General features: G+C 52.3%; 1 protein-coding gene across 1 annotated transcript in view; it reads left to right on the forward strand.

Annotated features, from left to right (window-relative positions):
* Positions 1-14,580, forward strand: part of CACNA1I (calcium voltage-gated channel subunit alpha1 I) — a gene marked incomplete at its 5' end in the record, with an annotated part of 101,192 nt that overhangs the window by 20,584 nt on the left and 66,028 nt on the right. Inside the window, one exon of the mRNA XM_029079134.2 lies at positions 3,749-3,846. Coding sequence (XP_028934967.2) covers positions 3,749-3,846 — 98 coding nt within the window. The remainder of the gene's footprint in view (positions 1-3,748; positions 3,847-14,580) is intronic.

Here is a 14,580-nt window from a genome sequence, read left to right on the forward strand (position 1 = left end):
AATGAATAGATTTCTAGGATATTGGCTCAGGAAGGGTTAATCCATCGTCGTCATTACGATTTATCAAGCACCTACCGTGTGCAGAGCACTGTGTGCTCAGGGAAGCAGCATGGCCCAGTGGAAAGATCATGAACTTGGGAGTCTGAGGACCTGGGTTCTAATCCCGCATCTGCCAAATGCTTGTTGTGTGACTTTGGGTAAGTCACTTAACTTCTCGGGGTCTCAGTTCTTCTCTTCTCCCTCCTACTTAGACTGTGAGCCCCATGTCGGTCAGGGACCGTGTCCAACCTGATTAAGTTGTATCTTCCCCAGCACTTAGAACAGTGTTTGGCAAATAGTAAGCATTTATAAATATCATAAAAACCAAAAAACCAGCGGGTTTTCACTCTGGGTTTGGGATAGAATGCAGTTGGAAAGGTAGCTGACGATCCTCGCTCTGGACAGAACGAGATGCGACGTTGGAAGGAATATGGTTGTGTGCTTCTGGGAGCGCTGCAACGAGCAAGACACCCGTACTACGATGTGACTTTTCCTCACTGCAGGGTTGAAACGCAAGCCCTGCATTATAGAAGAACTGAGCCCATTAGGCAACATGCAACAGAAGGACAACCTGGATTTAATGGAGAATTTTTTATTCTTAAAGTGCTTTCTCATCTGGTAGCTCACCTCTGTCCTCTAAGCATCCCTGTGAGGGAGAGAGATGGTCACTGCCTTGAGAGCAGGGATTGCGTCTACCACCTCTGTTGTATTGTGCTCTCCCAAGCGCTTAGTACAGTGCTCTGCACATGGTAAGCACTCAGTAAATATCGTTGATTGATTTGCCACTGGTAACAATCATCGATTGAGAGAAGCAGATGTTATCATCCCCATTTTATAGATGAGGTAACTGGGGTGCAGAGAGGTGAAGTGACTTGCCAAAGGTCACCCAGCAGACCGTGGTGGAGTCGAGATTAGAACTCAGGTCCTGACCTCTTTCCACCAGGCCACTCTGCTTCTTTTCTGAGTAGTACTGATACCTAACTCATCTCCCCTCTAATTTGGGCCTATCCTCGGCTTAACGAATCCTATTTGCCGAAGTGCCTGGTTCTCGCTGGAGACCTATGCCTTTTGGTGCCCGAGGGGCAGAGGGAGGTGCCCGTTCTGGGAGACGACTGCCTCTTCCTCCTCATTAGGACCTGCAGGGAGGCCGGCGTTCTCCCCAGAGGGATTCAGGGCCTCCCTTCCCAGGGCCCTATAGCGGGAGCACCGGGGGTGTCGGAAAAGAGAAAGAGAGAAAGAAAGAGAGTAGTGTATGTGTGTTTGCATGCACACCCGCAAGCCCGAGCTGCAGGCTTGGAGGTGGGGGAGTCTTCTCGCCCACAAGTGGGCTCTGCCTGAATGGAAGCCGCTCAAAGTGTCAGCTGAGCCAGTGATGAAAACTGTCTCTTCTTTAAGGTTTTCAGGGAAAGAGGGAAAACTTTAGGCCTACATTTGCCTGGTTGGATGAGGCCCGAAGCAGGCCCCCTCCACGGGTTCCTGGGCCCCGAAGGCCCCGGCTCTGGGGTTGTTTTAGCTCCGGAGAAACGGGCATCTAGGCACCTGGGCTCGGCCTCTTGTCTCCCGGGGGTCTTGGGTTACCGCCGGCACCCACGGGGGACACAGCTGGACAGACTGGGCAGGACATTGAGGTTTCCGCTGCCCTTCTGCCCGGGCGTGGACCGGACATGAGGCCTCTTGGGCCACCCTCCCTTCTTTTCATTCATTTATTCATCCAGTCATATTTATTGAGCACTTACCACGTGCAGAGCACCGTACAATATATCGTACTTTCGTACAACATAACAGTAAACAGACACATTCCTTGCCCACAACGAGCTTACAGTCTAGCAGACGAGTGGGAGGATCACGCCGGGAGGCGTGTGCCCACATACATGGGAGAGGAAGGCAGGGCTTATCTGCCGCTCACACCTGTCCTTCCCCAGCCTCACCCTGTTAACCAGTCAATCGACAGTATTTATTGTGTACTTACTGTATTAAGCCCTTGGGAGACTATCACGTGATACGACAGAGTTGGGAGACACTCCTTGGCGGCTGGGATCGCATCTCCCAACTCTGTTGTACTTTCCCAAGCGCTTAGTACAGTTCTCTGCACACAGTAAGTGTTCGGTGAATGCCATCGATTGCTTGCTCAAAAATTACAGATAGGGGAAATGGTGGAGGTTAAGGATATGTATGTAAGTCCTATGGGGCCGGGGTCGGGTGAGTATCAAAGTGCCACTCAGATGCATAGAAGGGAGGGCGAATAGAGTGGTGAAATGAGGGGTTAGTCAGGAATGGGTTGTTGGAGGAGCTGTGATTTTAGACGGGCTTTGGTTGGTGGGTGGCATGGTGGTCTCCCTCCATGGTTTCTCTCCACCCCTGCCAGGCTGGGTGTGCGAGGTCTTGTTGCTGCGGTCCGAGCAGCAGAGCGGTCTCTACATCCCAGATCAGGGCGGCGGGTGTCCCGATGCCCCGACCTGGGAGCGGGGCCTCTCAGAGCTCTGAATCTGGCAACCAGAATGGCCCCTCAGGGCCAGATCCCAGGGGCTCAGCACCCAGGTGCTTGTGAGAAACCACATACCCCCTTCCTCTTTCTCCTCAGCCCTCTGTTTCCCCTGACCTTTGGTTCCCGACCTCTCACAAACACTCACACACCTGAGTCCCTCCCTTGCTTTCTCTTGCTTTCTCTCTCTTAGCTCTCCTCTGTTTCCCCCCTGTAGTTTCCTTCTTCTCATCCTCTGCCTCTTCACTGCCTGCCTCTGTCTCTTTCCATTTCTTCACCGCAGTCCCACGTCCTTCACTTTCTGCGGTCTAGCTCTCTGTCTTCCCTGCCTTTTCCTGCCCTGGACCTCTCCCCTCTCCCACTTTCAGCTGCCCCCTTCCTTCCCCTACCAAAGCCGATCACCCTTACTGAGAATCTCGGTGGGAGAAGGATCTCAGTGCAGTTGGATGGGAAATGATATTAAAACAACACGACTCGGGAGTACGCCGCTTGGAAGCTTCTATAGGATGAAGCTCACTCACACTGAGCTCAGATCCCCAGAGTTCAATTAAGAGGACCTTGTCCTGGCCCTGTTCACTTCCAATCAATCAGTCGGTCGATCAGTCGTATTTATTGAGCGCTTACTGGGTGCAGAGCAGTGTACTAAATGCTTGGGAGAATACAATACAACAAAATCACAGAGTAGGTTGACACGTTCTCTGCCCACAACAAGCTCACGGTTTAGAGGGGGAGGCGGGCGTTATTATAAATAAATTAGGGATACGTATGTAAGTGCTGTGGAGCCGAGGGAAGGGTGAATAAAGGGAACAAAACCGAGTGCCAGAGCGACGCAGAAGGGAGCGGGAGAAGAGGAAGTGAGGGCTTAGTCGGTTGAGGCCTCTTGGAGGAGTTGGGTCTTCGATAAGGCTCCTTGCTCTCCGGGCTCCTTGCCGACCTCTGACCCCAAAGCCTTCGGTGTTCCCCTGGGGTGCAGGTCTGCCTTAGGGGTTCATCAGCATCGCCCTGACTTTGCCCCACGTGGACGTGACGTTCCATTTGGGTTTTGCGCCAGGTGCGCGGTGGGATCAGGGGTGGAGGAGGGAGATGAGAAGAGGCCGCCTCCATCCCTTGCCTCTTCTTTTCGGTGCGAGTCTCTCTGCCCTCCGGCTCTTCCTCACTCTCCCTCTCTGTCTCCTTCCCTCCTCCTGCTCTGACTCCCGCTCCTGCTCCTCCCCCTCCCCTCTGCAGGATGGTGGAATACTCCCTGGACCTTCAGAACATCAACCTGTCGGCGATCCGCACAGTCCGGGTCCTGAGGCCCCTCAAAGCCATCAACCGGGTGCCCAGTAAGTCCTCCCGCCGCCTCACCCCCAAGCCCGGGTGGGAAAGAGGGGCGAGAATCCTCACCCACACATCCGGCACAAGGAGAGTCTGTCTGGCCACAAGGGGTGGCAGGAAAGGGGCTGGGGGGGCAGTGAGGTGGAAGCTGGCAAAGACTCAGCGGCCTAAGTCTGGCATCCCAATGCTCAGTACAATGCCTGCACAGAGTAAGTGCTTAATAAATACCACATATTGTTATTATTGTTATTATTATTGGCCTGGGCCGGGTGGAAGCAGGGAGGAGCCTTCCTGCTGTGCTTCGGGACCATAAAAGGGATTGGGGTCCAGTTTGGATGAAACCACCTTGAAGAGCGGCATGTTCTTGCGGAAAGAACCCAGGCCTGGGGGGTCAGAGCACCTGGGTTCTAATCCAGGCTTTGTCACTTGTCTTCCGTGTGACCTTGGCAAGTCACCTCACTTCCTTGGACCTGTCTCCTCCCCTGTAAATTGCAGATGAAATATCTGTTCTCCCGCCTTCTAAGACCGCGAGCCCCATGTGGGACAGAGACCGTGTCTGACCTTATTATCTTCTATCTACCCCGGCACTTAGTACAGTGCTCGGCATATAGTAAGTGCCTAACGAGCACCGTTATTATTATTATTATTATGAGAAACCAGAGAAGACTGGTCCTAGAAGACTGTCAAAAAATGATCGCAAAGACGCAAAACAGTTTTGGCATGGAGAGGTGAAAGAAGCAGGGAGGCTATTTAGCTTGGAAGCTGAGAGGTGGCCAGAGCTGTGACCGGAACATTTTTCTCTGGGGTGTTTGTGATTTTGAAAAAAACAATCGCGCTCATATCAATTTCAAGGGGGTAGGTGTTGTACAATCGAGTGGCACGTGCAGGGACAGTATGAGGATCCCGGCCGGCTCTCTCCGCTCCCCGAGAGACCAAACGAGAGGAAACGGAAGAACTTTCCCACCTTAGCCGGCTCGGGCCGACCTATGACTCCTGACCCCTGAGGGAATGAATGAGGTCTGGAGGGAGGGTGTGGCGCCTCCATTCCTGAAGAGCTTTAATTGGATGGGCTTGAAATTGGCTTGTTCTGGATGGTTTAGTTAGTTTTGGAGTGAGTTGTGGTGTTTATTCAGTGCTTCTGACCACGGTGGCTACCAAAGAAGCAGAGAAGCAGAGTGTCCTAGTGGCAAGAGCATGGGCCTGGGAGTCGGAGGTCATGGGTTCTAATCCCGCCTCTGCCACTCATCAGCTGGGTGACTTTGGGCAAGTCACTTAACTTCTCTGTGCCTCAGTTACCTCCTCTGTAAAATGGGGATTGAGAGTGTGAGCCCCACGTGGGACAACCTGATTATCTTGTATCTACCCCAGTGCTTAGAACAGTGCTTGGCACATAGAAAGCGCTTAACAAATACCAACATTATTATTATTATTATTAAAGCAATGCCTGTGATTACAGTGCTACAGCATTAAATCAGCCTTCACTTTGGCTATAGAGGGGTCCTCCGTGTAAAAAGTCTTTGTACTCACTTTGGAACATGCTAATAATAATAATAATAATGGTACTTGTTAAGCACTTATTAGTGTCTGGCACATAGTAAGTGCTGAAATACCATCATTATCATTATGTGTCAAGCAGGGCAGAATAGGTATTGAATCCCCATTTTACAGATGAGGTAACTGAGGCACAAAGAAGCGAAGTGACTTGCCCGAGGTCACCCAGCAGACAAGAGGTGGAGGCGGGATTAGAACTCCGGTCCTGTGACTCCCAGACGGGTGCTCTTTCCGATAGGGCTGGCTGGGTGACCTTGACATATAGTAACTGCCCAACAAATACCACGAAAAGCAAAGCAAAACAAAAACGAGTGGTGGGACCAGCACTAGAAGCCAGGTGTCCCGACTCCTGGACTCATATTTTATCCACTAGGCCACGCTGCCTCTCATTAGCAGCTGACCTAATCCCACCTCGCTTTGAGCGTGGGGTCCTGGGTAGAGCACGGGTCCGGGAGTCAGAAGTTCTTGAGTTCTAATCCGGTTCTGCCGCTCGTCTGCTGTGTGACCTCGGGCAAGTCACTTCACTTCTCCGTGCCTCAGTTACCTCATCCGTAAAATGGGGATTGAGACCGGGAGCCTCACGTGGGACAGGGACCGCGTCCAATCCGATTTGCTTGTATCCACCCCCCGCAGTTCTCAGTACGGTGCCTGGCACATAGTAAGCACTTAACAAATACCGTAATCATTATAATTATTGGAGCTGGGAAGACTCGACGACTGTGCAGCTGGGGCTCGCTCACTCCTCATGGTTCCGCTCCCGGGTCGGCAGGAGGGGTGAATAATTTCCCCCAGTCCCCTCAGAAATAGGGGAGACACCGTCGAGGTCAACGGACGCTTTGAGAAGCCAGGCAGAGAAGGTGCCGGGGTGGGGGAAGACAATCTCACCCCCATCGGTTCCCTTAAATACACCAGGTCGCCAATTCCCACCCCGCGTCCCCTCAGCCGACGGAAGACGGGGTCGGCCGGCGGGCCAGACGGCAGCGAGCCTTGCTCGGAGGGGAAGTGCGTGCCCAAGGGAGGGCAGCACAGGCCAACCCGGAGGAGGGGATGGTGGCAGCGGGTGATGCGTTTTGACGCACTCGGTGAGGACAGGGAGGGAAGGAGGGCCTGGGGAAGAGAAAGGACCGAATAAGAATTCCGCCGGCGTCCAGAAAAGGTCGAGACGCGGTTCTGTTTAGAAACTGCTCCTTGGTCCTTTGCGCGTAGCTCCTCCTCCCCCCAGCCCTCCTGTCATTACTCAGAGGACGTGGGGCGGGAGGTGGGGGTGAGGAAGAGAAGGGGAGGTCTGAGTAGATGAGCATTCTCACCTCCCGTGTGGCCGCTACTGACCCGCAGTCTCTGGGGCTGCAGGCTCGGCCACGGTAGGAAGCAGTTTGAAGACAAGGGAAAAGTGGACATGAGAAGGGATAGAGGGGTGGTGAAAGGGAAGGGGAGAGTCGGGGTGTTCAGTTCCCTGGAGGGCAGGGATCGGGCATATCAACCGTCCCGAAGTAGCTTGGCTTAGTGGAAAGAGCCCGGGCTTGGGAGTCGGTCGTGGGTTCTGATCCCGGCTCTGCCACCTGTCAGCTGTGTGACCTTAAGCAAGTCACTTCTCTGTACCTCAGTTCCCTCATCTGTAACATGGGGATGAAGACTGTGAGCCCCATGTGGGGCAACCTGATTACCCTGTGTCTACCCCAGCGCTTAGAAGTGTTTGGCACATAGTAAGCACTTAAATACCAACATTATGATTATTATTGAACTCTCCCAAGCACTCAGTCCTCTGCATACAGAGAAAGTGTTCAGTAAATACACTTGGACTGATTGGATGTGGGGCTGGGCTAGGGGATCTGTTCCTGGTCAGTGGTTCCCAGCAGCCCCAGAGTGGGTCGGTAGAGGGAGGGAAGAACAAGGTGGCGGAGCAGGATCGAGAGTTTCCCAGGGGCCAAAGCCCACCTGGACCGGCCCCCCGCGCAGCTGAGACCCCGCAGGCCCGGGAGAGGGGACGGGACAAAGCGAGGACTGTGTCCAACCCGATTCGCTTGTATCCGCCCCACCGCTTAGTTCAGTGCCTGGTACATAGTAAGCGCTTAACAGATATGACAGTATAGTACAATCTTAGGTTGGAGGTTGGCCAGTGATTCCCACGCGCACACCGACTTGGTCCTTTTCTCTCCCCGCCCCCCCCCCCCCCCCCCCCCACCGGCTCCTCTCTGTGCTGCCCTCTTTGAGCTTTCCCCTCCAGTGTCACAGATGGTAGCCAAGGCTCCGACAATGGGTACAGCTGGGATGAGTGCCCAGGAACCCAGACACGAGCCCGGGTCCTACCCAGCCACTCTGATGCCCGAGTCCGGTGGAGCCGGAAGTTGCTGGGGGCCAGGAAGGGAAAGGCGGTGGGGCTGCCTCCGGAGCCTCTCTTCTCGTTGCTCCTGCCGTGTTTCCGGATCAAAACTGGAAAATCTGGGAATGGGGCAGAGGGGATGACCGTCATCACACAATTCCCATGCTTTTTTTTTTTTTTTTGGATGGTATTTGTTAAGCGCTTACTACGTTCCAGGCACTGTACTAAGCGCTGGGATAGTTATAAGTTAAATCAGGCCGAAAACAGTCCGTATCCCATTTGGGGCTCACGGGGTAAAGATAAGCGTGTGCGATTATGTGTGCATCCATACATACACACGTAATAATAAAGGTATTTGTTAAGTGCTTACTATGTGCCAGGCACTGTTCTAAGCGCTGGGGTAGATACGAGGTAATCACTTTGTCCCGCGTCGGGCTCATGGTCTTAATCCCCATTTTACAGATGAGGGAACTGAGCCACAGAGACATTAAGTGACTTGCCCAAGGTCACGCAGCAGTATGGAGCTGGGATTAGAACCCACATCCTTCTGACTCCACAGCCCGTGCTCGATCCACTAGGCCACGCTGCGTCTCACGAGGTCAAAGATCTGGAGACCTGGTCTGCCTGGTCAATAAAAAATAAATATATAAATCGTGATATTTGTTAAGTGCTTACTATGTGCAAAGCACTGTTCTAAGCGCTGGGGGATACAAGGAGATCAGGTTGTCCCACGTGGGGCTCACAGTTTTAATCCCCAATTGACAGATGAGGTAACTGAGGCCCAGAGAAGTTAAGTGACTGGCCCAAGGTCACACAGCTGACTAGCGGCGGAGCCGGGATTAGAACCCGTGACCTCTGACTCCCAAGCCCGCGCTCTTTCCACCGAGCCAGGCTGCTTCTCTAATACCAGAATAGGGAGCCCCAGACTGCCTGAGCTTTTTAAACAAGAAGCCGCTCACTCTTAATGAGGTTGGGAGGAGAGGATATGTGCATTTGTATGTAGCAGCGTGGCTTAGTGGAAAGAGCATGGGCTTGGGAGTCAGAGGTCATGGGTTCTAACTTCTCAGCTGTGTGACTTCAGGCAAGTCACTTCACTTCCCTGTGCCTCAGTTCCCTCATCTGTAAAATGGGGATTAAGACTGTGAGCCCTACATGGGACAACGTGATTACCTTGTATCTACCCCAGCGCTTAGAACAGTGCCCGGCACAGAGTAAGCGCTTAACAAATACCTTTATTATTAGTATTATGTATGTGTGTATGTACGAATGCACGCATAATCGCACACGCTTATCTTTTCCCTTGCTTTCTTGGGAAGCCAGTTTCTCCCTGTCTTTCACCTCCCTTCCCCTCCGGGGAAAGTCAGTCAGGAGAGACAGTGTGCAAGTAGTGTGAAAATCAGACAATCAATTAATCATATTTACCGAGTGCTTATTGTGTGCAGAGCACTGAACTAAACACTTGGGAGAGTTGGTAGCCACACTCCCTGCCCATGAGCTCAGGCTTGGGAATCGGGGGCCTGGGTTCTAATCTTGACTCCAGCACTTTTCTGCTGGGTGATCTTGCAGAAGTCACTTCAGGTCTCTGTGCCTCAGTTTCCTCATTGGTAAAATGGAAATTAAATACCTGTTCTCTCTCTGTGAGCCCCATGCAGGTCAAGAACTGTATCCAACCTGATTATCCTGTACCTACCCCAGTGCATGGTACAGTGCTTGGCACGTAGTAACAAATGTGACCATCATTATCATTATTTTTATTACTGTTATTGTTACCAATATTTTTATTGCATTTCACTCCACACCTCAGGAAAGGGTCACTGGCTGGGAGCTACTGGGTTCTCAAGACCTCTGGATTTCAGACTGGGAATTTGGAGAAGCAGCGTGGCCTAGTGGATAGAGCATGAGCCTGGGCAAGCCAGAGGACCTGGGTTCTAATCCCGGATCCGCCACTTGTCTGTCGCATGACCTTGGCCGAGTCACTTCACTTCTCTGGGCCTCAGTTACCTCATCTGTAAAATGGAGATTTAAGGTGGTGAGCCCCAAGCGAGACACGGTCTGGGTCCAACCTGATTAGCTTGCATCTACTCCAGCATTTAGTACGGTCCCCGGCATGTAGTGAGTGCTTAAAAATACCACATTTAAAAAAAAAGTGAGTTCTTCTGAGGGCCGGAGAAAGAGGGAACGGCACAGAGCCCAGAGGAGACTTTATTCCCTGCCCCGCCCCTCCTCTCCACAGTCCCGAAAAGAACTCGTTCATCCCTCCCTGAAGTCCGAGGTCATCCTGCAGGCCCGTCGGCTCTCAGCAAGTCCATCTCATACCCCGGAGCCCGCCAAGTTTATTACAGGTGTGAGGAGTTCGGAGGCGGAATCAGAGAGAACCTGCCCGCTGACTCCCCAGAGGACGTTCACCAAGTCCCTGTAACAAGGGGGTGGGCGGGCTGGTGGGCGGAAGACTAGTCCAGCTAGTTAAAGCCCAGAGGCCATCCATCCATTTCTCAGCATCCCCCGCTCCTTTGTTCCGTCGGCAACCGGGGTCACTGCCGCTTCTCCCGGGTCTTCCTCTCAGTGGTGGCGGGGGCCGTTTTTCTCCTCGTTATCTCCGTTTCCCTGGCCCTGCTCTGAAGTTTTCCTGGCTTTTTCAAAAGCCCAGAGGTGAACCTGTGCCAAGCTTGGACAGGGGAAGAGTTGGGAAAACATTTTTGTTTTCTGTAACTCCTTTAAAAAAAAGTCCACCCCCCTCCCGTTCCGGGCTCCGTGCCGCCTCCGGATACAGAAGACTCGTTGGCCCGGAGAGCCGGCTGGGAGGCTGCGGGAGCAAAACCTTCCCCTCTGGAGAAGCAGTGTGGCCTGTTGGAAAGAGGACAGAGTAGGATCGAGGCAAAAGAGTCCCTGCCCTCGAAGAGTTTAAAATCTTAGTGCTCTAGAAGTTAAAATCTAGTTAAAATCTAGGTGCTCTAGAAGTTGGGATTCCGCTCTGTAGAGTGGATTAAACTGGACCAGTCTCCCCGCTCCTTCCATCATTTCCAACTTGGAGATGGATTTGGCCAAACTTAGTAACCCAGGCCCGGTCTTTCCTGGGCACGGGAAGCGTGGCGGGGGGCCGGGGGGCTGCCCTCTGATACACCCCGGACACTAGGCTTGTGGTGACTCGGCAGGGAGGACAGAGAATCAGAAGCAGTGCCTTCCGTCCAGGTGACAGATGGTGATGATGAAGCTAATCAGTGAATACCATTGATTGATCGATTGACCGATAAAGATGGACCCCCTTTCCTCCCCTCTGCCAACTGGAATGCGACTACTAAAATCACATTTTCTCTAGGAAGCCTTTCCTGACTAATCTCTCCCCCAACCCTATATTCCTTCCAAACCGCATCTTAAATTCTCTCTTAAGCAATTAGGTAACTCACCCCACTTCCCAACACCCCCACCATCTCCTTCTTGGTTGATTCCCCTCTACCTGTAATTAATTTTAGTCTGTCCCTCCTGAAAGACTGTAAGATCCTGGAGGGCAGGGATCATGACTAGTAACTAACTTGTAGTCCCCCCCAAGTGCATAGTCCAGTGCTCCGCACAGAATGAGCGCTCAGTAAATACCACTGAGGGATGGCCCGCTGGATTGACTCAGCCCCCGGCACGGCTGGCTTCAGACACTAGGCCGCCACGAGAGCTACCGGGGGCCTGACGCCGGCCGTCATCGTCACGGAACGTCATCCCACGGGGCTCTCTGTGGACGCCCGCCCAAGCGGGTCCGAAACCACGTGTCGGGGAGGGAGGGATACAGCAAAGGTGAAAATGAATGACAGGTGCAGCCTGCTCCCAATTTTCATCTGATGATTAGCGGATCTCAAAGCGGGCGAGCATCAAAAGTTAGCAACGGAAAACCTTCCCGGAGTCGGCAGGCCGAAACCGACCCCTCCGGCTCTGAACCCTGAGACGGCGGCTACTCCTCTTACCGTCTGCCACCAGCCCGGCCCTGGGCCCGGTTTACGTCCCCGGCGCCCACCCTCCCCCTTCCCTGTACGCCACTGCCCAGGGGCAAGAGAGAGCAAAGTTAAGCGAAGGGAATACTGGGGCATCTATAGCCCGTTGGCTTATGGTTCCAGTGAGGCACTAACAGGCCACTTTGCTTTTCCTGTTCCTTTGTTTCCTCTGGAGCCCGCAAATGCCATGGAGCCTCCTCAGGGCCTTGCTGCAGGATAAACATCTCTCCTAAGTTGCTATTTTAAAGCACAGCTAATGTTGCTAAAGAATTCCCCCAGGGGTCACTGGACCGTGAGTTGGGATGGCTGCTTGGAACTCCATTTTGTTGTTTCCAAGTTCTTGGGAGACCACAGGCTTTTATTTTTTTTCAGATTCCTGTTGGTTCGTGAATCAATGCCTCTTCTTCCCCTCTTGCTCTTCTGCCTAAGAACCAAACTGGACAGGGCTCAGTCCACGGGATGGCATGACCCATGCCCCGCTTCCTGTCCCCGCTCCAGCTCAGGCCTCCCCAAACCAGTCTTGACATGGCAGGATCCTGTGGGGTGGTGGGACTCAGAATTGGGGAAGTTGGTGCCCTACTGGTTAAAGCACAGGCCTGAGAGTCAGAAGGACCTGGGTTCCAATTCTGGCTCTCTGGCTCTCTCTTGTCTACTCTGTGACCTTGGGCAAATCACTAATCTTCTCGGTACCTCAGTTCCCTCGTCTGTAAAATGGGGATTAAGACTGTGAGCCCCATGTGAGACTCAGACAGTGTCCAACCCGATTACCTTGTATCCACCCCAGTGCTTAGCACAATGCCTGGCACATAGTAAACACTTAAATGGCATTAAAAAAAATGCCAACCCAACCCTGCTCGGGTCTCCTTCAGCCCAAGCCCTGGCAGGAATTGAAACTGAGAAGGGGCAGCAATCAGTCAATCAATCGTCTCTGAGTGCTTATTCTCAACTGAGCACTGTACCAAGCACTTGAGAGCAAACAATAGAGTAAATAGGCATGATGATAATGTCGGTATTTGTTAAGCGCTTACTATGTACAGAGCACTGTTCTAAGCGCTGGGGTAGATACAGGGTAATCAGGTTGTCCCAGCTGAGGCTCACAGTCTTAATCCCCATTTTACAGATGAGGTCACTGAGGCACAGAGAAGTGAAGTGACTTGCCCACGGTCACACAGCTGACAAGTGGCAGAGCCGGGATTCAAACCCATGACCTCTGACTCCCAAGCCCGGGCTTTTTCCACTGAGCCGAGCTGATCCCTGCCCTCAAGGAGCTTTCAATCTAACAGGGGAGTCAGATGCTAGAGTAAATTTCAGGTAGGGAAAGCAACAGTTTAAAGATAGATTCATAAGTGTTACTGCTGTGCGGATCTCAAGAACATAGGGAATGAGTGTCCTAGTGGTTAGGGGATGTGCTAGTGCCCAAGTGGGATTAGGGGGTGAGGAAAAGAGAGTTAAGCGGGGACAGGCTCTTCGAGGAGGTGCCGTTATAGAAGGACTTTGAAAATGGGGAGAGCGGCGGTCTTTTGGATATGAAGGAGGAGTGATTTCAGGCAGAAGGAAAGGTGTGAGCAAGGAGTCGACAGTGAGAAGAGAATGAGATCCGGTTGAGTCAGTTGGCCTGAAAGGAGAGAAGTGTGAAAGCTGGGGTGTACTGGGAGAGGAGCAAGGATAAGTCCTTTAGACCATAAACTCCTTGTGGGCAGGGATGGAGTCTACCAATTCTGCTATACTGTACTCTCCCAAGAGCTTTTGTATGGTGCTCTGCCCAGAATAAGCACTCAATTTATGATTGATTGATTGGTTGATTAATAAACAGGGGTTAGGGACGAGCGGATGGAATGCCGAGCAGAGAGGAAGCAGAATTTGGAGGTCCCTGCTGCTGCTCTTACCCCAGCCGTCAGAGAAGTCACTCCACTTTTCTGTGCCTCAGTAACCTCATCTCTAAAATTGGGATTATTAATAATAATAATAATAATAATGGTGGTATTTGTTAAGCGCTTACTATGTGCCAGGTACTGTACTAAGCACCGAGATGGATACAAGCAAATCGGATTGGACACCGACCCTGTCCCATGTGGGGCTCACAGTCTTAATCCCCATTTTACAGATGAGGAAACTGAGGCACAGGGAAGTGAATTTACTCACCCATGGTCACAAAGCAGACAAGGGGCAGAGCCAGGATTAAGACTGTGAGCCCCATGTGGGATATGGACTATGTCTAACCTGATTAGCTTGTATCTACCCCAGCGTTTAGTACAGTGCCTGTCACATGGTAAGTGCTTAACAAATATCATTTTTTAAAAAAAAAGTTCAGCCAGGAGCACAAGGCCCAGGAATGGTCCAGTCAGGTTGGTCCAATCTCAAAAGAGATCAAGCTTTACAAAGAGTTCGGCCTTCCTGGGACCCGAGGAGCTTCTCCAGGAACTATGAGGATAAAAACTTTCCTTTTTCTTGTCTGTTTCTTCATTGTGGGTTAGGGGCTCACTGCGCTATTGTTCTCATCGGGGGTGGGGCTGAGGCAGGGGAACAGCTTTTCCCGGAAAACCCAAGCAGCTGTAGCCGAGTCTTAGAAGCCGACCTTCAGATAAAGACGCCCGGGCCCGGGTCCCACCTCCTTTTGAAGCCGATGATGACCGACGGCCGCACGTGTCACGGAGGGTTTCGGCTTGGATGAAATCAATATTCTATCCTTTCAGAGCACAAGGAGCCTGCCCTAAATTTCTCTTGAGGAGTAAAGGGGCTTCGCAATTCAGGAATGCTGTCCTGTTCCCTAAAACAACCCCAAAGGCACCTGTTGGTCAAATAATAAGGCTGGAAGGGTCTTGAGAGGTCATGGGCGCCGGCCCCCTGCCTCTAGTTGGAAGCAAGATCAAAGCCCCTCTCGGAAGATGGTTGTC

The sequence above is a fragment of the Ornithorhynchus anatinus genome, chromosome 14 (assembly GCF_004115215.2).
Source record: "Ornithorhynchus anatinus isolate Pmale09 chromosome 14, mOrnAna1.pri.v4, whole genome shotgun sequence".
Taxonomy (NCBI): Eukaryota; Metazoa; Chordata; class Mammalia; order Monotremata; family Ornithorhynchidae; genus Ornithorhynchus; species Ornithorhynchus anatinus.